At 44.8% G+C, this 27,447-nt stretch overlaps 1 protein-coding gene across 2 annotated transcripts in view; it reads right to left on the bottom strand.

Annotated features, from left to right (window-relative positions):
• The window catches only part of LOC144823467 (carotenoid-cleaving dioxygenase, mitochondrial-like), a 742,462-nt gene that overhangs the window by 478,452 nt on the left and 236,563 nt on the right, over positions 1-27,447 (bottom strand). For both annotated transcript variants that reach the window (XM_078682002.1, XM_078682003.1), the window contains exon 2: positions 13,489-13,690. In XM_078682002.1, the coding sequence (XP_078538128.1) occupies positions 13,489-13,690 (202 nt within the window). The remainder of the gene's footprint in view (positions 1-13,488; positions 13,691-27,447) is intronic.

The raw sequence follows: 27,447 nt of genomic DNA, 5'->3' as shown, positions 1-27,447 counted from the left end.
TCGCATCTCAGCCTATACACTACATTAGTAGTATTACAATTACTGAAATGATTCAATGTCCATACCCTTCCGGATTGTAACACAACTGTAGTACTTTTGTTCGTAAGGTGACACACCGAACAATTCCCACACGGGAAATGTCCATTAGGTACGGTGGATGTTTCTATTTCTGTTTTCTCCATCATCCTGGTATGGACCAATTTGTCCTTAAGATTGTTGGCCCTTCGGAAGGCGAAGCGAGGTGGAGGCATCTTATAGTCTGACGTGGATAGGATGGACCAATGTTTTCTGATGGCCTGGCGAATCCTCGTTGCCATCGGGTCAAAAAAAACTGCCTAAAGGACTAGGTCTATTTGTTTTTGTTCTGAGGACCTCGGCCTTGTGCGGACTCACGAAGATTAGCTCCATGGGTTCGTTTTTCTCCTCCGCATCTGGCGGGAGGAAAGAGATGGTATCAATGTCTGTAGTATTAGTTCCCTCCAATCCTGGGATATTTGCAAAAAGTTTTAATAGATTGCTACGGTTGAGAATATCCCACGTCCCCTGGGAGACGTAGTCAGGGTACAACGTTATCTTGCGATCCTGGGGGTGGCTTATTCGGCAGACTGAGTCCGCCCCATGGCCTCCTATTTGTGGTATTTGTACTGTGTCCAGTTGACTGTCATTTGCATGCCTGTTTAACCCCAATGGCCCCAAGTGGCGCGGATGGGCCTCCATCTGTGACAGGCTGGGGGCGCTTGCGGTTAGTAGCGGCTGTTCAATTTCCCTGAAGTCCGTAATAGTCAGGGACGCTTGCGATGCACAGCCCTTCGCGGACGTTGATAAAGCAGCGACCCGAGGGTCGTATCTGTGTGGGTTTGCTTGAGTTGCTTCAGCGGAGCTTTGGCCGTAGGGGTCCATTGCTTGTTTTAGGTGTGGTGCTGTTAAAACTGGCTGGGGGGTTACAAGTAAGGTTATTGCTGAGTTAGTAGGATGAGTGTCTTCTGCGTTTGACTCGATTGTTTCCAGTATTTTCACAGTTGCTCCCAGTTTGGTCGTTTCCTGATTCACGATGTGGGCGCACATCTCATTCTCAGGCCGTAGCCATTCCCGGACAGTTCTGGGAGCGAGAGATTTGTTTCTGTTTGCCTTGTTGAGTTTTTTTTAATTTTTTCTTGTTTTTCCTAGATAGGATGTGAAAGTCTGGGCTGGTTAATGTGGTAATATGCTGGGGCTCATGAGTTTGTGTTTTGGTTGTGATGGCATTTGACCTGCACATGCTGAGCATAGGTAATGGTGCCTCCCAGGCAGTTTATCTTCTTTATTAATCTGTGTAGAGTGGTTTGTTGGGTTTCTTAAACCTTCTGTTTTTGGAGGGTGCGGAGCTGGTTCCTGAGAGATCGGGTCCTTGATTTTGCCGACTTCCTTCTTGAGGTCCTCAACTAGTGTGGTCATGATGTCCGGAAGTTTTCCTAAGTTGTTCAAGATTGAACTGCAACTGCATGGCTCGGGCTTGAAGTGTGTGCTGTCCTGTGCTCTGCGAATCAGGGAGTTCAGATGGTCCAATTTACAGTTGATTCCAGATATTAAGTTTGCGACAGTTTGTAGAATATTTATCTGGGCATCGAGCTTGTCGGCGTGCATTATTTCCGCACCTGTCATAGAGATGAGTGTCTCATTGATCAGAGTTAGATGGTCTGTGATCACTGGGGGATTCTCCCCCCTACCTGAGCTTCTACTCATTGAAGATGGTAACAAGGTTGTTTTATCTTGGTCCCGGGGGCTCTGATGCATCAAGTTCGAGGGTGGGGAGTGCCGGGCCAGTATTTCTGTCATGGTTCCTCCCTCATAAATTTCATGTGTGTGGCTGGTTGCGTCAGGCGTGTGCTTCCCTGTTGCCGGGGGTGCGCTACATGTGCTGATCAATATGTCAGCCGCGAGGGCCCCATTTAGGATCGAGTTCAGATGAGTATCTTCCGGTAAGCGGTGTAAGGGCGTTGTTGGTCTATTAAAGTCGGGTGTGGATGCGACCCTACCCGGAGCCTCTGGTTTGGAAGGTATACCACCCTGTAGCGTAGTTATTATAGGTGATAGGGGCCTTTCTGGGGCCCGTGAGGCAGTGGAGCTGGAGGGTAGGCTGTCCTCTGTGGCTTTGTTGGGCGGAGTGCAACTTAAAGATCTAATTGGTGCACCTGGACTTGTAGCCAGGGGGTAAAAGAAGCTTCTTATGTCTCTGTTTCCTAAAGAGATGTTTGCCCGAGATAGAGTGAGCCGGGTTATAACGCCTCCCATCTTGCCCTACTTGCGACGATGTCAGTGCTGGGAACGCAGTTTGTAAGTCCAGGGACGTCGGCGTTGCACCGGACTTCCCAGGGTTCCCCCCTCCGACAGCCCAGGTCCGGAGTAAAGGCCACCCGCGCCTGGGGGGTAGAAAAGTTTTGCCTTCCGTCTCCTGGCTGTTCTGTGTGGTCAAGGCTTTTCTTGTGCCTGCAATAAGTATGAATTTCTAGTCCACATTGTTTTTCTCTGTTTTGGCTGTCACTTTTTTTTCTACAGCAAGGTGGTCGCTGCGATGTATCAATGACAAACAGTCAGGCGTTTTCCCCGGCGTCTGCCCTTCTGTTGGCGATCACAGATGATCTAGCTGGAGCGAGCGGGGCACACAGGGGGGGACCGCTGGCGAGGTCGGACCTAGTCAGACCGGCCTAGGCCACCGCCCCCGGGCTCTTACTTCGCAGCTGCCTCTAACGGCAGCCGCCCTTGCAGTCTCTCTGATCCGCTGAACTTTCCAGAGTCAATTCAATACAGTTCTATGGGGTCTTGCCTTGATTGTGGCTGGGGAGCGGGTGCGGTAATGTTCCAAGGGGCCCCCGTCAAGAAACCCCCACAGCAGGTCTCAGGCTGCAGAGGGGCCACGGGTGGGGGAGATGACTTTAATGATGCAGGTGCAGGGGGTGAGTTGAAGAAAGATGAGGAAAGTGGGGGAGCGGGGAAGCAGCCCCAACCTGCTTCTGCTGCTCTGCTGTCCCCCCGTCAACCCCCCGTCCTGAGTGACTCCACCCCCAGCTCCGCTCGTCCACCAAACTGCCGCCTGAACACTGAACCGCTCAGCCGCTCACCTGCCGCCTGTGGAGCATAAAGCACGGCCCTGGGTAGACCGGGCCGGAGCCTCGCCGTACCCGAGCTTTTTCTCCCGCGCCGTTCAGCGTTCTCGGCGTTCACGTATGCTTTCACAGACTTCACGGCTTTCACGGCTTAGGGAGCGGCAGACAGGAGCGGCAGCCACAGCGTAAGGGTGTAGCTGTGGGTGCACATGGGGTCCCGACACTGCTACCGACCCCGGGCAGTGTCAGCTTCCAGGCCGTCCGCCGGCCGTGGCTCTACTCCAAGTGAAGGGGGGAGCAGTCGACGGACAAAAGCGGTCACGCAGCGCACATTACGAGCGGGACCTGGAAGAGGCTGCAGCTGGCGCCGCGCTACTGCTCCTAGGCCAGTGAAAACCTCTACTATATTGTACTGAACTGTAGTAGCATTTATATAGCGCTCCCTGGAAAAGGAACTCCAAATAGTTCTTTAAAAAAAAGGAACCCCGAGCACATAAAAAGTATTCACAAACTTAAATAAAGATTTCTTTGTTCAAGTCAATTGTCGGCACGCCGTACTACGATCGATCAGATGCGCGGAGATTCTTTTGCTGTTAAATGATACGTGTTAAATTTGGATTTTGAACTGAGACGAAGTACTATTGGAGTGATGGTGAACTAAAGCCCATGAAGAAAGTGCAATATTGGTGGCGTATGCATGATTTTAGTTATTGAACACGGAAATCGAATTTGAATGAAGGAGTTATTGATACGAAAAAGAACTCATTTTGATAGTTACACATGGGAAGGATAGTCTAGGCCCTGAGGAAGTCTTTGGGTCACACCCTTTGACGAAACACATGTTGGCTGTTGTGTGTATTATCAAGACTCAACATGTATATCAAAAAGTCTTCTTGAACATCTCTGAAATAAGAAAATAAAAGACAAAGGACTGATGACTACAAATGCGTATATATGGACAATTGATTTGAACAAAAAATTCCTTATTTAAGTTTGTGAATACTTTTTATGTGCTCGGGGTTCCTTTTTTGGTTTACTGTTATAATAACAATTGTTGTACTATTGTTATTTGCTTTTACAGCGTTAGGTGGTCACGGTCTTTGGTTCCCCTTGATGCAACCTATGAATAATTCGTCCTAAATACTTGCTGCTTGGGCCATGCGCTGAGTATACCTCAAAACCTGTCTGTGCAAAGTCCAAATAGTTCTTGACTAATTCTAACACATCTCCAATCCAGAGATGCCCCAAATCATGGCTGTCCGAGAAAATATACAAGGTAACAGCCGATTAAACAACAAATCCCACCCAGGATGTCAACGCTCATGTTGGCAATACCATAATACCATAATCATCCTACTATACAATTGCCTTAAGGGCGGCATCAACCAAACAGCAACATTCAAAAAAACTAAACAAACACAAAGAAAACAATAGCAAACATGCACAAACTCAATCCAAACCAGTTTAGAACTTCAAATATTCTCCAAACATAGCTGCCCTCTGTTTAATGTTTACTGTTACTGGTAGCCAGTAGTAAGACAAGACATGGATGCACTGCAGAGAACACAGGCTAATACAGGTCAAATGACTACCACTTAAAAAATGTTTTAACTTATAGGGCTCTTTGAACTGTACAATCTTAAATAATGTTTTTAAACTATTTTTTGTATTTCTTGTGTATGAATATGATCAATATTTTCCCTTTTCTTCATCCAAAATTGTAATGATACTGGCTTTTTGTGATACATAGTGAAATCTGTATTGTGCATTTGATGTATTTTTAATTGTAAGCTTTTATGATATGAAATCTTATATCGAAATAAAGCACTATTTGATTTGATTTGATTTGACTACCACTATGATTCAATACTTAGCAGGGCTGCTGGTAAAAAGGCACAAAATAACTACAGTTTACATTTTACTAGTTAGAGAAGACTTGCTATTAGACATTCTTGTCCCAAAAAACGTAGTGGTTTGTTCTGTCATAAGTTGACTATGGAAACAGAGGGATGTCTGGTGCATTCATCTCAAGCACTGCAATGCCGAACTGTCACGCTTTACAGACACGACACAAGAAGGTAATTATATGGGCTAGGCTAGCTCTATCAGCATTGTCCCACAGTCACATTAGCTTTCATTTAACCATCAGCACTAAGTCATGCCAGATGTGATTCATGAAAGTGTGACAAGGCAACCCTGCTCGAAGGTTTGGAGCACATGAGAGGAAATCTTGTGTGCATTTATAAAATTGGGCATTATTAATAACATGCAGACTAGTAACTTACACTTGAATTTACATGTGTCCATTTATCTGTTACTGCCTTTGAAACTATTTTGCTATGACCTAATAAAGTTCCTTTCCTTGGCTTACACTAACTAGGCCTAAACTGGACATCAACACCATCTTCTTTAAAATGGATGTCTCACCCTGAACATTTTGGGGCAGATTTACAAGCCCCTTGCACTGCCAGTACGTCACATTTTGTTTGATGCACTGGCAGCGCATTTCTCTGCCCAATATTTACAAGGGCAGAAAAAGCCAACCTGAGTGGCTTTTCCTGTCCTTGTAAATATGGCCCCTTTACAAGCAGCACTTTGCTTGAAAGGGGCATACCATGGGTGTTATGGTGGGTGTTCCCACGCAACACCCATGGAACAAGACACATTTCCAGATTCACGAGGATTCGTAAACCTGGTAATGCGTCAGTATGCTATGCAACACAAGAGGGCGCGTGGCGACGCGCAACGAGGAGAAATGTTTTCAGTTCCCCTAGTTTTTTTCCTCTTCTAATGTGTGCTGCATTCTACAGCACACATTGAAAGAGGAAAATGGCTGTAGTGATTGTTTTTGTGTAGGAAGTTGCCCCTTCCTACACAAAAACAATCCCCCCATGACGCAGGCATCTTTGCACCATGGTGCAAGGGTGCCTGAACCGGCGCATGGCTGCTGTTTGTGCGCTAGCGCCGGGCGAGCACAGGAATGCGACATATCATTGTAAATATGTAGCATTCCTCTGCTCTGATAGTGCTGGAACATGGCGCAGCCAAAGGGCTTGCAGTGCAACGTTGCGGCACCTTCTTGTAAATCTGCCCATTACTGTTTATTTCTGCTCCTCACCTTCAAGCAAAGTAATGCTTATCTCCTATTGACACTGTTGCTCTCTAACACGGGCTAGGTAATTTCATCAAGGTTTCTTACACTGGTTTGCTGTACTTCATTTATTCACACTAGTCCACTGTTGTTTTGTAACTAGTCTGTTCTACTATCTCCAAATGATACTAGCATAGAGGGGTCTGAACTAAAATTCATATAGTCGGATAGTGGATAGGGAACAACGTTATGTGACACTGTGTGACGCTCTTATTTTCAACTATTCGATTTGTTGGAATTGTAATTATTTTGCTTACATTATTACGGCACATTTTTTTATTCGTCATGAGTGAAATCACAACTAAGGTTGTGAATAGTGAAGTGGGTTTTAAATAAACAGGGTGCAGCTACATGTCTTACAAGATGTAAAACGCGATTAATTAAAGGTAACCAAATGATTGGCCCACGTAAGTCACACACCGGGAATCTAGGTTTGCTAGCTTTCTCGTTCAGAGGGGAAATGGCCTGGCAGTTCTAACTCAACTGTTCCTATTGAAAGAGGACCATGCTCATTTGCATATGCCTGGTTCCTCTCTGAGGAGGTTGGTGGTTAACAAAAACCAATGGTCTGGGATGTTGCTATAATTACAAATGGCTGAGATTAACTCAAGCATTCCACACATATTTATTTTTTCTTTTCTTCATCGTCAGTGAAAATTGGCCTGGCCTAACAACCCAGGCAGGCTGCTTTCCTGACTATGATATTGTTAGTACTACTTAAACGTAAAACATACTTACTTCTCTGGGGAGTGCCACCTATTTATGCCGTGTACTGTGGGGTTGAGCAGAGCGTCTGTGTCTTACTTTGAGGCATAACAAGGATGTGTCTTTCAAATTGGTAATGTGCTAAGTTGACACATTTGACAGAGACAACCTGCTTGATCTATCCAACCTCAACTCCTTTGCAGTCATCCTGAAATAATGCCTAGGTTCTGTTCAGTCGTGAACTATTATTTTTCAATAGAACTTTGATTTTTCTAGACATTTTTTGCTTTAAATCTATAAAAGTTCAAATATCTGGATCCCATGATGCAATTTCTATGATTTTTGTGTCTTTTTGCGCTTAAACATTTTCTCTATTTTACTACATTGATTTGTATTGTTTTCTATGAAATTGTTAGCACCACTTTAACTTCATATGCATTTTTCTGTGTAATGTCCTTCTGCATGTGTTACAGGCTCACAGCCACCAGCGATTGAGTAGATTTTCTCTGAAACTTCTGTTGAGACCTAATGAGGGTGTTTTTATTAAGTTTGTAAGGGCTCACTCTTTTAAAATTATTTAACCCACTTTCGGACACCTCCCTTTTCTCACTTTTTCATGTTTAAAGCTACTCTCTCGCCATTTTTCCTCCTTCTGACGTCTTCCCCTACAATAAAGATTACAAACTCCCACCTGTTTAAATTGGACAAACTCCAAGCATATCACTGCATTGCCTGTCCAGAACTGTCAGTGACTGACTGGAAACAAAAATCAGCCCAGACAAAAATGTTCAAACCAGTCTCCGACTATAAGAGGGTTCAATCAATCAATCAAGACATTTATAGAGCGCACTACTCACCCCTAGGGTCTCAAGGCGCTAGGAGGGGGGGGTGCCGTTACTGCTCGAACATCCAGGTCTTGAGCTTCTTCCTGAAGGAGAGGTGGTCTTGGGTCAGGCGCAGGTCGGTCGGGAGGGAGTTCCAGGTCTTGGCGGCCAGGTAGGAGAAGGACCTTCCTCCTGTTGTCGCTCTTCGGATGCGGGGGACGGCGGCGAGGGCGTGGCTGGTGGATCTGAGGTGGCCCTTGGGGGCGTAGAAGTTGATTCGGTTGTTGAGGTATCCTGGGCCTTGGTCGTGTAGGGCTTTGTGTGCGTGGGTGAGGTGACGGAAGGTGATTCTTTTGTTGACGGGGAGCCAGTGCAGGTCTCTCAGATGATCGGAGATGTGGCTGTTTCGTGGGATGTCGAGGATGAGTCTGGCTGAGGCGTTCTGGATCCGCTGGAGTCTCTTCTGGAGCTTGGCGGTGGTTCCGGCGTAGAGGGCGTTGCCGTAGTCCAGTCGGCTGGTGACGAGGGCCTGGGTGACAGTCTTCCTGGTCTCGGTGGGGATCCACCAGAAGATCTTCCGTAGCATGCGTAGGATGTTGAAGCATGACGAGGAGACGGCGTTGACTTGTCTGGTCATGGAGAGGGAGGAGTCCAGGATGAAGCCCAGGTTGCGTGCGTGGTCCGTCGGTTTGGGTGCGGTGCCCAGGGCGGGGGGCCACCAGGAGTCGTCCCAGGCAGAGGGCGAGGAGCCCAGGATGAGGACCTCCGTCTTGTCTGAGTTCAGTTTCAGGCGGCTGGTCGTCATCCACTCGGCTACATCTTTCATCCCTTCGTGCAGGTTGGCTATGGCGGTTGCGGGGTCGTTGGTCAGGGAGAGGATCAGCTGGGTGTCGTCGGCGTAGGAGATTATGTTGAGGTTGTGTTGGCGTGCGATGGCCGCGAGGGGGCTCATGTAGACGTTGAAGAGGGTGGGACTCAACGAGGATCCTTGAGGGATGCCGCAGATGACTTCGGTGGCCTCTGACTTGTACGGTGGTAGGCGGACTCTCTGTGTTCTTCCGTCGAGGAAGGAGGTGATCCATTCCAGTGCCTTTTCCTGGATTCCGATGTTGCCGAGGCGCTGCACTAGGGTGCGGTGGCAGACAGTGTCGAATGCCGCGGAGAGGTCCAGGAGGATGAGGGCCGCTGTTTCTCCGTTGTCCATCAGGGTTCGGATGTCATCGGTGGCAGCGATGAGGGCGGTCTCGGTGCTGTGGTTGGCTCGGAAGCCAGACTGTGATGGGTCGAGGGATCCATTCGTCTCGAGGAAGGCGGCCAGCTGTTTGTTGACGGTCTTTTCGATGACTTTGGGTTCCAAGTAGAATCCGGCTTGAGGCTGTTGTAAGGACGAGACAGCCCATCCTTCTCTGAGAGCAGCACTAAAGTATGTCACTTACCGGGAAAATACGAGCCTCGCAGAATGTCCAGTGCTCCTTGAGAACATTGCACACATATGTAACTATGCTGACACTTGACACAACAGCAACTGACAAAACCATGGAACAACAAAGCATTAAAAACATCTGCTCTTCCCTTCTCTGAAATGACCGTCAATGTACTATCACACTTGTTTAATGTTTTAATTTAACTAAATGACTTTATGTGATCCTTGTGTACACATGACACAAATCTTTCCCTGTTCTTCCTTTATGCTTTTCTCCTACTCCTATTCATCAGCAAAACATTCAACAGAACATGATGGACTTAGGACACATATGCCTTACAATTAGCTTCAATCATGATCCCATATTAATCAAACCACCACACCATCTGCAGAAAGAGCACTTCGCATACATCCAACACAATTCTTCTTGTGTCATGTAATCGCATGTCACCGAACTCCCAAAAGCTCTTACTAGCCTGCAATGTCTCTCATTCAGTCCTCTCTAGACACAGTCAGACTACACCCTACAATAAAAGAATACTTCAAACACACTCTATGCAGTCTTATGTTCACATTATTGCAACAAAGCCATATAGATTGCAAAGGTGTATCATCTCAACAGTACATTCTTGATGTTATACCAACCTGCATATCAGATGGATTCAGAATAGGTTTAACCATACCACACCCAGGCACACGTAACATTACCTTTAAACTACATGATTTACCAAAAAATGATATCACCAGAGCAGTGTCCTCAGGTTAGGAAATGGACTATTATTCACTCTGGTTGAATAAAATAGATGGCAATGTTGTTAAATAGACAAATTCACACAAATAGTATACTTGTAATCTCTGACAGGATCGGATACAGCTTATTCACTTGACTAATAAATGCACACAATTATTACACAACAAATTGAACAGGCAGAGTTTCAGTCAGAAGCTACAATGACTCCAGTCCAGTATCCCAGAACGGTGAAGACACCCACAATATCAAACGTTCTATACATATATGTCCTACAGTTCATGCTTTTTTCAGTAAAACTGTCTGTTTGTGGGACAACATAAAAGTTAAAACTGTGCAAGACTGATTCTAAGCACACCCTTAGGATATGCTGGCCTGAGTCCTAGATAGCTCATAGTGCTCCATCTGTAACCTTAACTTAGCAAGGTAATAGGTGGTATGTGCAACCTCAGAACATGACAACCCTCACTCCCCAAGGAAATTGTGGAAACAGCTCTAAATCCTTTAGTTTGGTAACTCATGCATGCCCAAAGATAGACAAAGGAAATACCTGAATCTGTATTTGAAAATTTATTGAAGCAATTAGATTCTTGTGTTAAATATGTGTGATGCAATAATTAATAGAAGGAAACAAAACAGAGTAATTAGCATCAAGAGAGTGGTAAAGAAGATGAACAATTAAACCATTGTGCTGATACATATAATATATGCTTGCATATAAGTAGAGTGATAGTTATGCTCCTACCTAGGGCTCCCTATCCTAGTGCCTAGGGTGGGTGAATCTGCCAGAATCCATGTAAGATGACCTAACTCTCCCCAGTCACCTGTGGATATGTTTCATCTGGGAGCACATCTTGGTGTAGAACTGGGCACCATTCTTCTCAGGAGGTTTCAGCTGGGCTGGAAATCCAGCATCGGCGACCTCGACAGTGTAAGCGAAATACTCCTCTTACTAAACCAAGGAGTGATTTAATTTTCATAATAAACTTCAGACATGTTGCCATGCCGAAGTCTGAGTCAGGCTGTCATTATTGAATCTATCCTGACAAAGCTGACGCTGAGCGAACAATAACAAACAACATTTTGCACAGTGAACTTTAGTTGTCATACAGAATGTTCAAGGCTCTGATGATATGCTTACGAAGATATGCAAATGTAAGCAAAATTATTTTGTGGAACATTATCTGTACAAGCATGCAAGCAAATATGTGTCAAATGTGAACTTTCAAGAGAAGATGTCAACTTTAAAACGTGAGCATGTATAATGGTGGTGTTTCTGCCTTGGCCTAATGTGACCATTGGATCTATCGTCCGCTTTTGACACCAACTCCCATGACATCTTGTTACAACGGCTCTGGGAGATGGGGGTTCAGGGGAAGGCCCTGGACTGGTTTAAGAACTATTTGAAAGGCCCATCGACCTCAGTACACCTTGGTCCTATAGCAGCATCTAGTAGATCAGTGTGCTTTGGTGTACCGCAGGGCTCCATTTTGAGTCCTATGCTCTTCAATCTGTATCTGACTCCTTTGGCAAAATAATCAAACTATATGGCTTTGAAACGGTATCATATGCCGATGATACCCAACTGCTGATAACTTTTGGCCCTGACCCCTCCGACGCCATCATCAGGTTCAAGAAATGTATGACCCACATTGATAACTGGATGGGTCAAAATAAATTGCAACTGAATAAGAGCAAAACTGAGATAATTTTGTTTGGCAGAGTTGAAGATCATTGGTCCAGTGACTGGTGGCCCCAATCACAGGGCCCCTGCCCACCACCGAAATCAACTGTTTGCAATTTGGGGATCACCATCGACAACAAATTGTCGATGAAAGATCATGTGAACCGGGTCGTGGGTACTTGTAATGGAATATTACGCAATCTGCGTAGGATTTTTAAGTGGTTACCAATCGACTCTCGTAAACCATTGATCCAGGGCCTAATTATGAGTCGAGTAGATTATGGTAATGCATTACTGGCTTGCATAAATGACAATCTCTATGCCAAGCTACAAACCCTTCAAAACACTGCTGCCAGACTTATTCTGGATCTTCCCAGGAGATCATCCTCCTGTGCTAATTTGACATTTCTACACTGGCTACCAATTAGGCTTACAGGCAAATTTAAGACTCTCTGCCTCATACATAAGAGCCTCTACCATTCTGGCCCAGGGTACCTAGTTAATAAACTGCATAAATACCAACCGAACAGAACCTTGAGATCTAGCTCTAAATTTCTCTTAACATCATTGAGAGTGCGCACCACGAGACAGGGTGGACGGTCTTTTTCTCATCTCGCCCCCCATCTCTGGAACAAGCTCCCCCCTCATATCTCTTCCATTTCAGATCATATGTCCTTTCGTAAGGAACTGAAAACCTGGCTATTTCCCAACTAATAGCGACCGATGACCCTCACTGTGTCTGCAAGCGCCCTGAGACCTAGCGGTGATATGTTGCGCTATAGAAGACTATACGACTTGACTTGACCACATGACAAATGCTGGGTGCATAATGTAAGAGACTGTGAAGTGTGGGGGCTAAAAGAAAGACTGTGGTTGTCATATAGGCAGATAGTTGAAGTTTGTTAGCAGAATATTGTACAGTGGACGAGTCGCATAATCATATCTGACAGTTAGCCGGTGGACCCCAAAGCAGCCTACATTTCAAGAAAGATACAGAAACTAGATTCTGGTGGAAAATGATGCACAAAGACAAAGTGCAATGTACTCTAGGACATGAGGCGGGCTCCCTAGTAATACAGCAAGGGTAACAGACACAACATTCACAAATTAAGGAAATATAATAGAAATACATGAACAATGAGAATCTTGAGGCACATGGATAACACGTTTGTCAGGAGCTCATTGATGATGGCCAGTATGTTAGGAGGTTGTACGAGGATAATTGTAGTTACTTCTTCTCTCAATGTATAATCGTTTAGAGGTTATAAAAGCACTTCACTTTGGCCCTCATTAAGAGTGGCCCATTAAATCTGATGCAGCCAGTGACAGCAGATGCCAGTCTTATCGCCATTATACGTTTTTAACGTCGAGATTATGGCTACTGGGATCAACCAAAATCCACATTTGAAAGTCTGGAGAAAAACAAAGGATTACTGGTGGAGGCACATTCAGGATTACTGATTACCCCAGTCATTCATTATTTCTCTGGGTTCTTTCGGAGTCCACCTCATAAAAGGACAGATTTTCACTACCCTGAGGTTACCACTATCTCAGGAACCAGTAACACAAGGAATGGGAAATGTACAGGCCATTTTCCAAGCCACTCATAAAAATGGCCCCAAATGTGATTCATCTGACAGTATGTTCTATTCTAAACCTTTCCATAAAAATGTGTATCCTTTTGTACAACTTGGCAATCGTAGGTCTGAATAAATAAATCATTAGGCGCAATAACTTCGATCATGAGTGGAAACTTCCATTGTTCCCTTTAACGTTTGTGATACAGAGCCTCAAAAAACATAACTATTTTTCCTTCATTTTCTCTGCAAATTAACAGCTATTACATTTGTGGTGGAAACAAAATGCCTACTTGTCATTTCCGAACTCAAACTTTCCCGGCCCATTTCGGAGCAGACTTCCATTGATCCACTTAGGGACGTCCCCCGTAATCTTTGTAGGGATGGACTCTGGGGTCTCCTCCACACTCTGAAAGAGAGGCGAGATGCACTCCAATCCTTTCTTTTCCGTGAAAAACAACTTCTTCTGGTCTCTGGTTATAAAGTTCTTCAAAACTGGACAAAAAACAGAGATAGATGATTAGCACATGCACAGTCAGTGTTCAGCATGCAGGAGATAAATCAACCCATTGTGCACTGAAATACATAATGAACCTTATTTATGCAGGCAGGAAAACAGACTCTGAAACCCATACAGAGATGCCCTGTACTCCCACTATTATGATTATTAATAATACCAATAATAATAATTCTTAAAATAGTGCATAGCTACTTCTTGCGAAGTGTCCCAAAAAAGAGACTGCCCCCATGCTGAATCGGTTCTCAATCAGACCCAAAAAGCCAGGTTTCAATTTTTTTCCTGAAAAGGGTCTCTGTTGAAGCCTGCCAGATTGCAAAAGAAAGAGAGTTCCCGATGTTTGTCTTGAGGTAGCTAAACGAGCTTCCTCCAATTCTGACTCTTAACTTTTGGAATAACTGCCTGCTTCATTTCGGCTGATCTCAGGTTTCTGGATGGAACATAAGGTTTGGCCATCGCGTGAAGATAACATGGACCGTGAAAGGAAAGAGCCTGTAGGAAAGTAAGATCTGCTTTCATGGTCAGCCCCCACTTTTTTGCTGGTGTCATTAAGGTTTACTGACTAGTCTGACTGGGATCCTGCTAATCAGGATCCCATTCTCTGTGCTTCTTCCCTAAATTGGTCATGGTGAGTACTTAGGTACACTCCAGATTGGCTACTGAGGTACCCCTGTAAATCCCTAGTATATGGTACTAAGGTACCCAGGGCCTAGGTATAGCATGGGTCTCCCATGCGCTGAAGCATGTAGTATGCCACTCATGAGAGACCACTCAAATTATGACTACAGGCCTGCCATAGCAGCCTGTGTAAGCTGGTACTAGCATCACTTACAACAGATATAAGGTCCCTTATATCTGATGTCACTGCACTTAAAACCTATAAGTTAACCCTATGGCAGGTCTTTCAATTCCTGAAGGCAGGGTGCGAGTTTATAAGTGTGAGGGTGCCCCTGCATGAGCAGGACACTCCTACGACCCCCGGAGTCTATTCTCCCGGGTTGTAAGTGCTTCAGCCATTATGATACATAGAGTGGCCATGCATCCTTACGCGATGGCTATCTCTAAACTGGCTGTAATGAATCCTGTCGCGTTTGGTATCAAACAAGTTGGAATCATACCCCACAAAACAGTGTGAAAGGTAAGATTCCATGCACTGTAAAGCTCCTCCGGGAGGCCCTCAGCGCTCCCGGTACCAGTCTCCTAGATTCAGATAGCAAACTATGGCTGCGGCCGACCAGAGACACGATTCTGCCCTCCTGCTGCTGAGCCAAGCTCGAGCAGGGGAAGGCAGGACAAGAGCTTTCCTGTGACAGGGAGGTGTGACCACTTCCCAGACAGGACTTAGTGTATTGGGATAGGGTGAGTGCTCTTGCCAGCGCCACTAGACTCATTTGAAGGGCACATTTGGAATGCTCCTTGCATACTCCAATTGAAACCAGTTCAGGGAGCCGTTGGCTCCTGCTCTGGCACAAAACTGGACAAAGGACATGGGAATATCCTCCCCACTGTCCAGCCACTCCTCTGGGAGCGACTCCCGAATCATCCCAATCCTTTCCTTAGGGTAATTAATGGCTTACCAGTGGGTGGGTCCCTGAATTCATCGTGGAACTATATTCAGATCCGAAACCACTTCAACTTCAACCGTCTGGGCACTTTGGACTTCGCCTTGAGAACCAAGACTGCAACTGGGAAGACTCCTGCTGCTCCTGGTCTCGTCGTCCTGCCAGTCTTCTGCAACATCTGTGCCTGTGCTCCATACAGGTTCTTCACAAGGCCTTTGGACATCCAAGACCACCAAAGGAATCTGCCTTGGAGTGAAGGAGTCACTCCCTTGCATCTGCAGTCACAGCAACAAATCTGGCCGCAGGTAGTTGTTCTGCAACTCCCTCGAGGCCTGCCCTTTCTTCACAGCAAGTTTGAAGTCAGTATCCCCCGCCGGAACTGCTGGAGCAGTACCCCTTTGCACCGCATCAACTTGCCACTGCCAAGGCTTGTTGACTCTCTCCTCCAGAGATCTTCGGGCTCGAAGAATCTGCTTTAGCCAAGATCTTTGTCTGCACCACATCCTTTGCATCGTGGCCTTTACCCTTTGGTGAGCTGCTCGAGGTCCTCCTGCGACTCCTTTGCCTCCAGTCTGTGGGTCCTCTTGAGGGTCTTCTTTGGCTCTAGTGGGCTCCCATGCTTGCTCGGGGCCTACTCTGACTTACCTGCCCCGGGTGAGTCACTTGGACCTTGCTGGTCCCGACACTGCACCTTTTTCTATGACTACACTTCTTGCCGTAACCAAGGCTTGTTGGTGCCCCTGCCGGGACACTGACCCCTTGGCTCTTGACATCCAACGTGGGGCAGCCCGTGAACGGATTCTGGTCTTCCACAGCGTCGCCTAGTCTGCACAGCTATAACTTTAAGGGCATTGTCAAGTTCCTGCATCTCCAACATCAGTGGACATTCGTCTTCCATGCCTCTTAGTCACTCGTGAGTGGCATAGACTCTGTACCCTTGCTTGCAGGTACCTCTCATCTTGTATCCACCTTTGGGTTCCACCAGACTCTTTAACCTTCTTCATTAGCTGCATCTTTTCTGCAATCCTCCATTGTGCTCTACGGCGGTTTCCAATGTCATTTTGCATCAATGGACCTGGCTTCCCTGGTGTAGGTATCCTGGTTCCTGGGGTATCCCCAGGTGAGGTGACTCTCCAAAGTTCCATCTTCCACAGGGTTTCTTTAAGGTCCGCTGGGTAGGCTCCTTCTTCTTTAAAACTGCAACCGCGACTTACCCATTGACTTGCATTGAGTACGCTGTTGTGTTCCCACAATGCACAGGGCCTCCATAGGGGTTCCTAGATACTCATCTAGGGTGGTTCCTTGGGTCCAGACGCTTCTACGCCTTCTGGGTTCATTCTCGACTTAGGTCGTGGTTCGTATTCCACTATTTTAGTATATGGTTTGGTCTCCCCCCGGAGACCACTGTGTATTTGTGCTACTTACTTGTTTTATTTCCAAAGTGTTCGTGAGTATAGTGTTCATATCTCCAAGTAGTATATATTCCAATGTGTTAGTGAGTGTTTATAACAAATACATATTTTTATAAGTACACTGTATGTTTCTTTTTCACTTAACCTAAACCATAAGATTAAGTACTGGTAAAACAAGCTGCTTTACACACCTTCTGGACTAAACCTGAAGCACTAAAATCACCATAAGGGTTGTCTGGATTAGTGCAAGGTGCTACAATTACATAGGTGAGCACCATATACTATGCCAGCCTCCTACAGAGCATTATAACAGTAGCATAGAGCTTTATTGCTTCCTTTTGATGCCAACTGCAAGCAGAAAGACAAACTGTGATATCCTCCTCCTTTGGAATTGTACCAGTATTTAAAATTTCCCAAACAATTACTTTAATTTAACAAACTGAGAGCCCCTGAGTATTCCAATCGTCCTTAAACTGCTAAGATGCCCCAACTAATGACAAATGAAACATTCTGAGAGAACATTAAAAAAGGCATTAGCATCCATTTTCTCCAATAGCCTAGACTTAAGTGCGATGGGGTAACATGATCACCCGAAAGGAGCTAATCTGTGGGTACCTTTAAAAACTTTGAATAGCTGCATGTAATAACAAAAATCTCCAGTGGTACATCACCACTGCTTGACAATCTGAACAACAAATGTAATTGTAGGATCTATCTGTAATCTAAGTAGTTTGATTTCTAACATGTCGTGTTTAGTAGTTTATGGAAGACATTTCTAAGACCTGCATTTTACATAACTGGTGTGTCATTTCAACTCATCAAGTGTATGCTTATGATGAAAAAAAAAATGCATTCTTAATGATGGAAGTTCGATATACTTAAAAAAAATGGAAATTTAGAAAATGAAGTGTGTGAACAATCAGAATGGAAATGCCAACTGGAGATTCAAGGAAATCACTGGACCAAAAAATGAGGGTGATGCAAAGTACTTTACGGATAAGAAGGGGTCATCTACATAACTCTAACCAATTCGCTTAAGAAAATGCATCTTAGCAGTGTCAGATCAAGTAAAATTGGTCATGTGCATTTACTTTGTGTCGATTGAAGGCTGCCAATATTGGCCCTCCTGTGTTCAGCTGAGCCTGAATAAAAAAGGGTATTGTGTCTTTTCCTGGGCAGAGCCAGAATAAACAAGCATTTGCAATGCAATAGGTCTCGCATTAATTAAGTTTGAGCTATTGGCATTGCTAAATCTTGCAACACCAATTGCAACAAAAGTCTATCAATTGTAGGACAACATTTTTTTTGTAGCAATAGTGGCATGCTGCGCTTTAGATGAATATGTTTAAAAGTAATATGCGCCATACTGTGATTGGTACAATAGTTAAATGCGGATGCGTTAACAATTGATGTGTGCACTGATGGCTGGTGGTGTGTGTGCCTGTAGAAATTGTGCACTGCCGGCAGGTGGTGTGTGTGCCTGGTGGAAGCATGCACTGACTGCTGGTGGTGTGTGCCTGGTGAAAGCGTGCACTGACGGCTGGTGGTGTGTGTGTGCCTGGTGAAAGCGTGCACTGATGTCTGGTGGTGTGTGCCTGGTGAAAGCGTACACTGACAGCTGGTGATGTTTGTGTCCGGTGAGAGCGTGCACTGACGACTGATGGTGTCTGTGCCTAGTGAAAGTGTGAACTGACGGTGTGGTTGTGTGTGTGGTTGTGTGTGTGGGTGTGTGTGTGTGGTTGTGTGTGTGGTTTTGTTTGTGTGTGTGGTTGTGTGTGTGGTTGTTGTGTGTGTGGTTGTTGTGTGTGTGGTTGTTGTGTGTGTGGTTGTGTGTGTGTGGTTGTATGTGTGTGTGGTTGTGTGTGTTGGGTTTGTGGTTGTGTGTGTGGTTGTGTGTGTGCTTGTGCTTGTGATTGTGTGTGGTTGTGTGTGTGTGGTTGTGTGTGCGGTTGTGTGTGTGTGGTTGAGTGTGTGTGGTTGGGTGTGTGTTTGTGTGTGGTTGTGTGTGTTTATGTGTGTGTTTATGTGCGTGTGGTTGTGTGTGTGTCATTGGGTGTGTGGCCCTCCTTACCTTTTGAACGCGCACACCTGGCACAGGATGAAAATGCCCCAAGACAAGGCTCGGGGTATTTAAAAGCGCTGCCCTAGGAATAGCAGGCTTCAGGCGTTAGTAGAGTTTGCTAACCTGCTGACACATTCAGGCTGGATACACGAACAGAGCGACAGTTCAGAGAGAGTGCGCACCAAATTTGCCTATCAACAACCTCCCACCCACCCCTGAAAATGTTATCTTTTTATACTTTTCATAGCGCGTGCGTGATTTTTTTTAAACTAGTTATTACCACGTTACAGTAAGATAATGATGAAAAATAATACCACAAATAAATCTATTCTTTTGTACAACCAATAACATATATACTTTACAAACAACTAAGTATTGAAAAACGTTTTTAAAAACAATAATATTTATAGAATTTGAAATAAAAGTAATTATGTATGGAGGAAGTGGATAGGTATTTCACTAAAAGGGTGGTGGTAAGAAAGTAGATGGAGGGGTGGCCTCTTCTGCTGCAAATTTTATTAGTACATTTTACATTGTATCCATGTTTGGTTAAAAAAATGTTTTAGTGATGTGAACATTTGAATGGGCATTACATTTTACTGAAACTCTAGCACTAGTTTTGAAAGCAATTTTATTTAAAAAACAAAAACCATTAAATAACACTGATTACTCAATTAAGGTAGGCTTGCTGTTAGTTCTGCTTCTTTTATGACATGTGAAACAAAGTTCATGTATTTATTTCTTGCGTTTGCATTTGAAGATAAACCTAGACTTTCCATCATTTTGCTAGCTTTTAGTATTAATAATAAACTTGGGAATGCATGCTAGTCATTCTAAGATGGCCACTGTGTGTCCGGAGGCAGGAAGAGGATGACAAGAGAGTAGAACTCAGGAAATTAAAAACAAACTAAGAAACATCAAAAGCTGCAAAATAGAGCAAAGATCACAGGGGCTTTTCAACCCTTATGGGCATTGGACCTACACCCACTGTGTTTTCTGCCCATTTTTTAATTTTACTAATAGTACATTATAACATTTTATTCACTATTAGCTTAATACAAAGTGAAGCACAAGGAGTTAGAATGGGAACCATCACTAGGAGCTAAGGTAAGAAGAAGAAAATCCTTTTAACAGTAATGTTAGACCTGGCATCCTTGGCATGGTTCCCCTGACTTTTTGCCTTCTGACCTCCCCTTTTCCTGACTTCATTTTTGCTGACTGTAGGATTCTGGGTACTTTACCACTGCTAACCAGTTATAAAGTGTGTATGCTCTGTACTATAAACATGATAACATTGGCTTATCCACAAATGGCATATTTAATGTACTTATACGTCCCTAGTAAAGTGCACTACATGTGCCCAGGGCCTATAGTTTAAATGCCACTAGTGAGCCTGCAGCACTGAGTGTGCCTCCTACTCAGTAGCCCTTTAAACATGGCTAAGGTCTGTCACTGAGGATCCTGTGTGCAGTTGTAGACCTGCGATTTCAACCTGGCAAGTTAACCTACTTGCCAGGCATAAACCTTCCTTTTTATTACATTTAAGTCACCCCTAAAGTAGTCCCTAGGTAGCCCCATGGGCAGGATGCAGTCTATTAAGAAGGTAGGACACATCCTGGTAGTGAAATACTCTTACATTTGTTTTTCCTCTACTCCAAGGCCTATCCCTCCTACAGGTTAACATTGGGATTGTCTTAAACACTTTTTATGTGTAATTGCCAATTGGGAGCAGATAGAAATATGGAGTTTGGTGTCTCTGGACAAGTAAAAATCACAACTAATGGTGAAGCCGTATTTTAAATTGTAAGTCTGAAAATGCCACTTTTAGAAAGTTGGAAGAAAAAGGGGGGGTTTTGGCCCTATGGGAAAGAGGGTAGGTTGGGCCTCTATAATTGCAAAAAGGGGGGGGTTTACCTATGCCTCTGAGCTTCTTTATGCCATTTATTCAAAAGGAAAAAACTAAAAATCAATTAGTTATCCTGACATATTTATGTCTTTTTATTTGAATATTATTAGTATTTTTTCTGGTTAATCGAAGAAAGAACAATATCAACTGTACGTATTGCCATACAATTAAACACAAAATTTAGACATTACAGTGAGATACAAACAAACATACTGAATATTTACAGATTATGAACAAGAAAAATCAATCAAAATTTGATACAGTTGCCAAGGGAAAATAAACAAATCAGCGTGCATTGGCAAATCAATACCCATTAGCTATTAGTTATTTAAGGGGCATAAAACACTTTTCGACCATGTACCAAATGCCCCTGAGCTCTGAGCAATGTCACAATCAATTCAAAATGAACAGAGATGCCGAATAAATCAAAGCGTAAATGCCGACGCGTTTCAAATCCTGCGTGATGAATCACAGGATTCTCATCAGGGCTGGATGAATCGATTCCATAGGGAACTGTTTCTTATTTAATATCAAGGTTGCTCTTGTCTTTAAAAATGCCGTGTACGCGGTGGGTGTCACTCTGTGCATTTTTGTACCAGCGGCTTGTCATTAAACCGTCGCGTGCTCAAGTAGACTTCAATTTATTTATTCCTTACAAAAACGTATTTTCAACCAATGGGTTGGAGAAGGCAGTGTTATTTTCCGCTGTTAGATTCCAACAAGTCTCAAACAATTGCGCGAGTGAAACGGACCCCCCTTTTTGCTGCGAGTCATAGAAAAAATGAAGTTCATAATCTGTAAATATTCAGTATGTTTGTTTGTATCTCACTGTAATGTCTAAATTTTGTGTTTAATTGTATGGCAATACGTACAGTTGATATTGTTCTTTCTTCGATTAACCAGAAAAAACACTAATAATATTCAAATAAAAAGACATAAATATGTCAGGATAACTAATAGATTTTTAGTTTTTTCCTTTTGAATAAATGGCATAAAGAAGCTCAGAGGCATAGGTAAAACCCCCCCTTTTTGCAACTTTTAGAAAGTTGGCATTTTCTTACTGTAACCACTCTGCACCTCTGCCTGTTTCTGAATATATGTCTGGGTTGAATGACAACTGGGCTTTGTGCAGTCACTCTAGACAATCACACAAAGGGAGAAGGGGTGTGACAATTGTTTCCTGATGGCCCCTCACCAGGCTGATGGGTCTTCCCTATGTACATTGGGAGGGAGAAGGTGACACTTGCTCCTGAATAGGGCTGGGTCTATCCACACACAAACAGCTGCATACCCCCCCCTGTAGCGTGTCTGAAGCCAGGCCAGGAAAGGCAGGGATCCTGAGATCTTCAAAGGCCGCTTTGATGTCTCCTCCACTTCAAAAGCACATTAGAATTATACATACTGGACCCCTGACACCACCAAATTAGAACTCTACTGGAACTGCTTCTTGCCTGGGAGTGAGAGGGACTGGACCTGCTCTCTACATCCTTGCACCCAAGATTCTCCAAGAGCTTGCTGGCGTGCCTCCTGTTTTATGAAGTATCAGGGACCTAAAAAACTTCTTGCAACTCTTATGGTGCTACTGGACTCTGCAATCTGTGAGTTCTACCCTTGCCTGGGATCCCCCTCCAGTCCTGGCCTTAGAAGTAGGTCCTGCAGTTGCTTGCTGTACATATTGATGCAGTGGTACCTTTGCACTGACCGGAACCGACACAGTGACCTCCTACGCATTGCCAATTCGATGACAACGCGGGTCCCGTCTGCAACGTTCAACAATGATGCAGCGCTGATCCTTTGACCATGACTGCGAGGCTCAACTCCGACACAGCGACCCGACAGTGTGGATTGGAATCGTTGCAGTGAATCCTTCGACGCCGACTCTTGTTCTGCACAAGATACTTTTTCAGAAGACCGTGCGTGTGATCTGTAGCCGACCTGCCCTTCATCATGCTCATCCTGTACTTTGGATTTGTACCGGTAGTCTCTTGCGACCTCAATTAAAATGTTGACTGCTAGTGACTTCAAAGCACTGTTTTTTTGCATTTAAATTTTTTTAAATTCCTAGCTTGTCTTCTATTAATTGGATTTTTGCTTTTTTGGTCTTGTTTTACTCAGACTAATATTCTCTTTTGTTCTAAAATAAGGTGGAGTCTTTTGTGGTGTTTTCACTTTGTTACTGTAATTAAAGTGTGCTCAAATACTTTACAAATTGCCTCTTAAGTTAAGCCTGACTGCTCTGTATCAACCTACTAGAGGGTGAGCACAAATTTAACTTAGGTTGTGTATCTGATTTACCTTGATTAGGATCGTGGCTCTTGCTTGGAGAGGGTGTATACTCTTCCAACCAGAAACCTCGATTTCTGTTGTGTGAGAGGAGAGTGTGTCTGTGTTTGGGTCTGTTTACATGTGTCAGCATGTGTATGTGACTGGGAATGAGTGAGATTGTGTCTCAGTGCATAAGACTGAGTCAGAGTGAGTGAGGATGAGTGAGTGAGAGAATGAGTTACAGCAAGAGAGTAAGTGAGAAACAATAGTAAGAACAAGTGTAAGAAGGAGTTAGAGAACATGAAAGAATGGCAGAAGGAATAATGAAAACATGATTAAGTGTATCTGGAGTGAGAATGAGTGAGTCAAGTGGGTAAAAATAAATGAGAGTCAGAAGATCGCTTGCTAGTGAATTTGAGTGAGTGGATAGGATGAGTGTCTGAGTGTAAGTCAGAATGTGAGTGAGTGAGTGCGAATTAATGAGTAAAAATGAGTGAATCAGAGTGAGTGAGAATAAGTGAGAATCAATGAGTGAGAGTTAGAGTGAATGCGATCAAATGTGACTGAGTGCGAATGTATGAGTGAGTCACAGTAAGAGTTAGTGAGAGTGAGTGAGAAATGTTAGGAGAGAGAGAGAAGTAATAGTAAGTGCAAGAGAGGGAGAACAAATCAGGGAGGGTTAGTGTTTGAAAATGAGTGTGAGTGAAAGTGAGCATGAATGATAATGTGAAGTTATTCTTGTAAGTCTGACGTTGGTCCTGGCATACTGGAGTGTGAAAAGTAAGACGATAAATATGAACATAGCCGGCGGCATCTTGTGTAATGAAGGCCCCTACAGGCGCGTAAGCGGCAACCATTTTAGTCACTGCAGCCATTTCCCAGATTGCTGGTCACTTGTACATCACCCCAGCTGCCCTCATCCGCCCTCGCGCTCTGACTGAACCCGAGCACACATACCGGGGTCGTAAAACCATGTCAGCATGACAATACCCTAGAGCCACTTCCCACACCAAACCCACTTGTCCTTTCATCCTCTGCGCGCAATCAGGCCCCCCTGATAACCTCCTCCACTGTACCTGGCTACTCAATCCGGCCCAAGGCGCTAACCGACCCCTGCAGAGTTAGTTTATTGCCCATGTAACGACAGAACTTGCCTCACCAACAAAGGGGCCGGAATTTAATCAGTGACCCGACCCCTTTGATCTGACCGATCCCACATGTTTTAGGTCCTGTCAGAATGTCCAGCTGCGAGATATCGATCATCTGTAAGATCCGGGTGGAGGAACATTTGCTACTGGACTTGTGTAAGAACTAGCTTAAGGCGGGGATTCCAAGGATGTTTCACTATGTAAAAAGTACCGCCAGGAATGTTTGACCATGCAATAAAGTGACGAAAGAAACATATAAAAGGCCAGGCCTCAGAGATGCAGTTAGAGCACCTCCTGACGATAGCCCCAGTGTTGGATGCGATGTACTCTCCTCTAGAGCAATAAACTTGTTCTTCGCCTTCCAACACCCCAGTGCCTGCCTCGTTATTTTGATCGCTATTCTTAAGGTGAATTAGAGGTGGTTTACAACATGCAGCATCGAAAGTCTTGGGAGTCTCGCTGCTTTTCATCAATTGGCGCAGCAACGTCGGGCCCATCAGCGACAAGTGGGTCCAGTGAGAGAGGTCCTAACGACAAAGTGAACATCTAAACGATCGGGAAGTGCACCTGCCTGAAAGAGACCCTCGTCTGGCGGCGATCAACTGAACTTCACTGGTTCCGAACGGATCTCTCTCGAGTGACCTGCGGTCCTGACTGGGACCTTACAGGAACGCCGCATTGTTGGAGTGAGAGGACAAACGGGCGCTGGAAGGGGACGATGAAGAAACTGTCCAAAACGGTCCGGGTAAGGTCGTGATATACGACAAAACTGATTGTTTGATTGTATTGAAATTGTTCGCCCGAATACTAGTATTCTGTTCTTTGGAGTTATTGGTAGTAATTGAGGTATTCCCTGCTTGCAAACAAGCGTAGAATAGGAATATTCCCTCTTTGCAGGCAGCGAAGGACAGGTAGTGCGGACCTTTGTCCACAACCTATTGAGATATTCATATTGACCGCTTGTACGTCATGCCTGTCTTCTCAAAATTGTTTGATTGCTTTGGACCGGACCGTTTGTTAGAGGTCAGTCATCCAGCACCGCCGGAAGGCACCCCTAACAAGGACATGTATGTCAAATATGGAGTTGCCACCGTTGCTTACAGCAAACTATGGCACAAATATACTAGAAAGGACTGGTTAAATCAGTGGCCACTGATGGGATCTTTCGATCTCGCTAAAATAGAAATCTTAGAAACTGCGCTCTTTAAAAAGAAAACCACGCAAGCCATGCTCGACAACTTCAGCCTCTGGCGAAAGGAAGCAATGTAACGAAAGAAAAGAGATGAAGCCAGGCAGGATAAAGAAACACGAAAGTCTGCTTACCTGAACTATAAAAAGTTAGAAGAGGATATCAAAGAAAGAGAGAACGATAAAAGAGAACAAGAAGCAAAATTATCGGGCCAGTGACCTGTTAGAACGCCTTCAACTCTGTACCCAGAGTTACCGGCTAAACAAAGAATAAACGATGACTTCTTATTGGGTCCCCCGATTATCCACATGCCACCTCCTTAAGCCCCTAACCACCCCAAGGTACAGCAACAAGAACAGCAAGATATCAGCGGAGACGCCACAATCGTTTCCGCTCCAGTCGTGCCACTTGCACCAAGTGCCTCATCCACGAACGCATTAGTGGTAGTAGGACCAGTAGAAAAAAGGTTACCCAGGATTCCGCGATTAAGTACACACGAGCGGGCAAATATTGATAAGATAGTCAAAACCCTTGTAAATAGAAGAGAAACAGAAGAGTATGTGACAGACATATGCAATTCTTATGACGTGAGCCACAAGCGATTCTTCATTGCGCGCTTCTGCTACTATGCGCTCACTGCCCATGAAGAGAAATACCAAGATGTAGGACCAGCGAGGCTAATGGCACTTTATAGAAAAGTGGACATAGGAGACGAGAATGACAGCTAGGTAGAAGAACTCTTCTTGTCCACGTTAGAAGTATTCCGCCACCTCGTAGAACAAGGGCGGATAGATACAGACAGAGCATCGAAGCCAGTGACTCCCCCAATGGAGAAACTGGATAACATGATGCCGATAAAAGAGACTGCCCCGTGTTGGGTCCTCCCTAGAGGACAAGGGACTCATGACGACATAAATCATCAGGACGCTAAAGGGAGGGTAGTGTACAATTGGGTGTATCAGCCATGTGACAGACAGGACATCCTGACATTCCGTAAATCTCTTCTAGATTTACGGAAGAATCCCACCGCCTTTTACACCGAACTAGGTACCGCTTTGGGGTCCACGATAATGACACTTGCCGACATTGACTTATTCTTCGGGTTATGTTTGCCGGACGATGTGTGGAAGCAGATCAGGAAGATAAACCACACAGAATTGTTCGGTCATACCTGGGAACAACTCGACACATTAGACAAGCAACGGAATCCTGGCCAAAAAACAGTTAAAGCTATATTGGACCTCCCCGATAAAATAGTGCAGAAAGTAAAAACATTGATACCAGAGAAAAAGATAGACTGGTCTATAGTGACAGCGTGCCGCCAGAAACCACAAGAGGATGTTTCCGAGTATTTCTCGCGATTCGAAACAGTGTTCTCCGACTACAGTGGACAGGACATGTCCACTGCGACCGGACACCACTTGTTCGTGCAGAATTATGTAAAAGGACTACTCCCGGAGGTATCCCAAAAATTACAGACCAGCGAAAGTACTTGGGCAGCCTCTAAGCCAGCGGCTATTCTCCAAATGGCTCAGTACTATGAGCATCAGAAAAACGAAAATGACAGGGCCACAGAAAAGAAAAAGAAAGACTTAAAGGAAAGAGTAATGATAGCCCAGCTCCAAGGGGTGAATACGGGACGGGAACCATATAAAGGAAGTTACCAACAGAATATCCCTAGAGTACAGCCTCCTAGAAATGACTCAGTGACAACGTATGTACGACAACAGGACTTGGGACAAGACCAATGTGCATTCTGAAAGGAATACGGGCACTGGAAGTCTTAGTGCCCGGCCTTATTAGGAGCTAGTAGAGGCAGAGGGATGAGAGAAATGCCACATGAACAGGGAGGAAGAGGACGTGGAAGAGGGTATGCGAGCGAAGCTAGCAAAGGAAGGCCAGGAAGAGTGAACACATTTGACCGCCCGAGACAAAACCAGTGCCCGCAGACAGATTACGACAATATGTATGGCTTTGCATAGGATAGCCAGGGGCAAGGGAGGGATCCAGTCGAGCTCTATGTTGACCAGCAAGACCCTTATGTCACCGCAAAGGTCCTGGGCACAGAGTCACTATTTTTGGTAGACACAGGAGCAACACGTAGTGCACTATCCAAACGACTGATTCCACGGGCACCCTTGTCTGGCTCACACATAACCTCTATAGGATTTGACGGTACGCCCTCCACCAA

This window comes from Lissotriton helveticus, chromosome 3_1, assembly GCF_964261635.1.
Source record: "Lissotriton helveticus chromosome 3_1, aLisHel1.1, whole genome shotgun sequence".
Taxonomy (NCBI): domain Eukaryota; kingdom Metazoa; phylum Chordata; class Amphibia; order Caudata; family Salamandridae; genus Lissotriton; species Lissotriton helveticus.
This window is presented reverse-complemented; position numbering and strand designations above follow the sequence as displayed.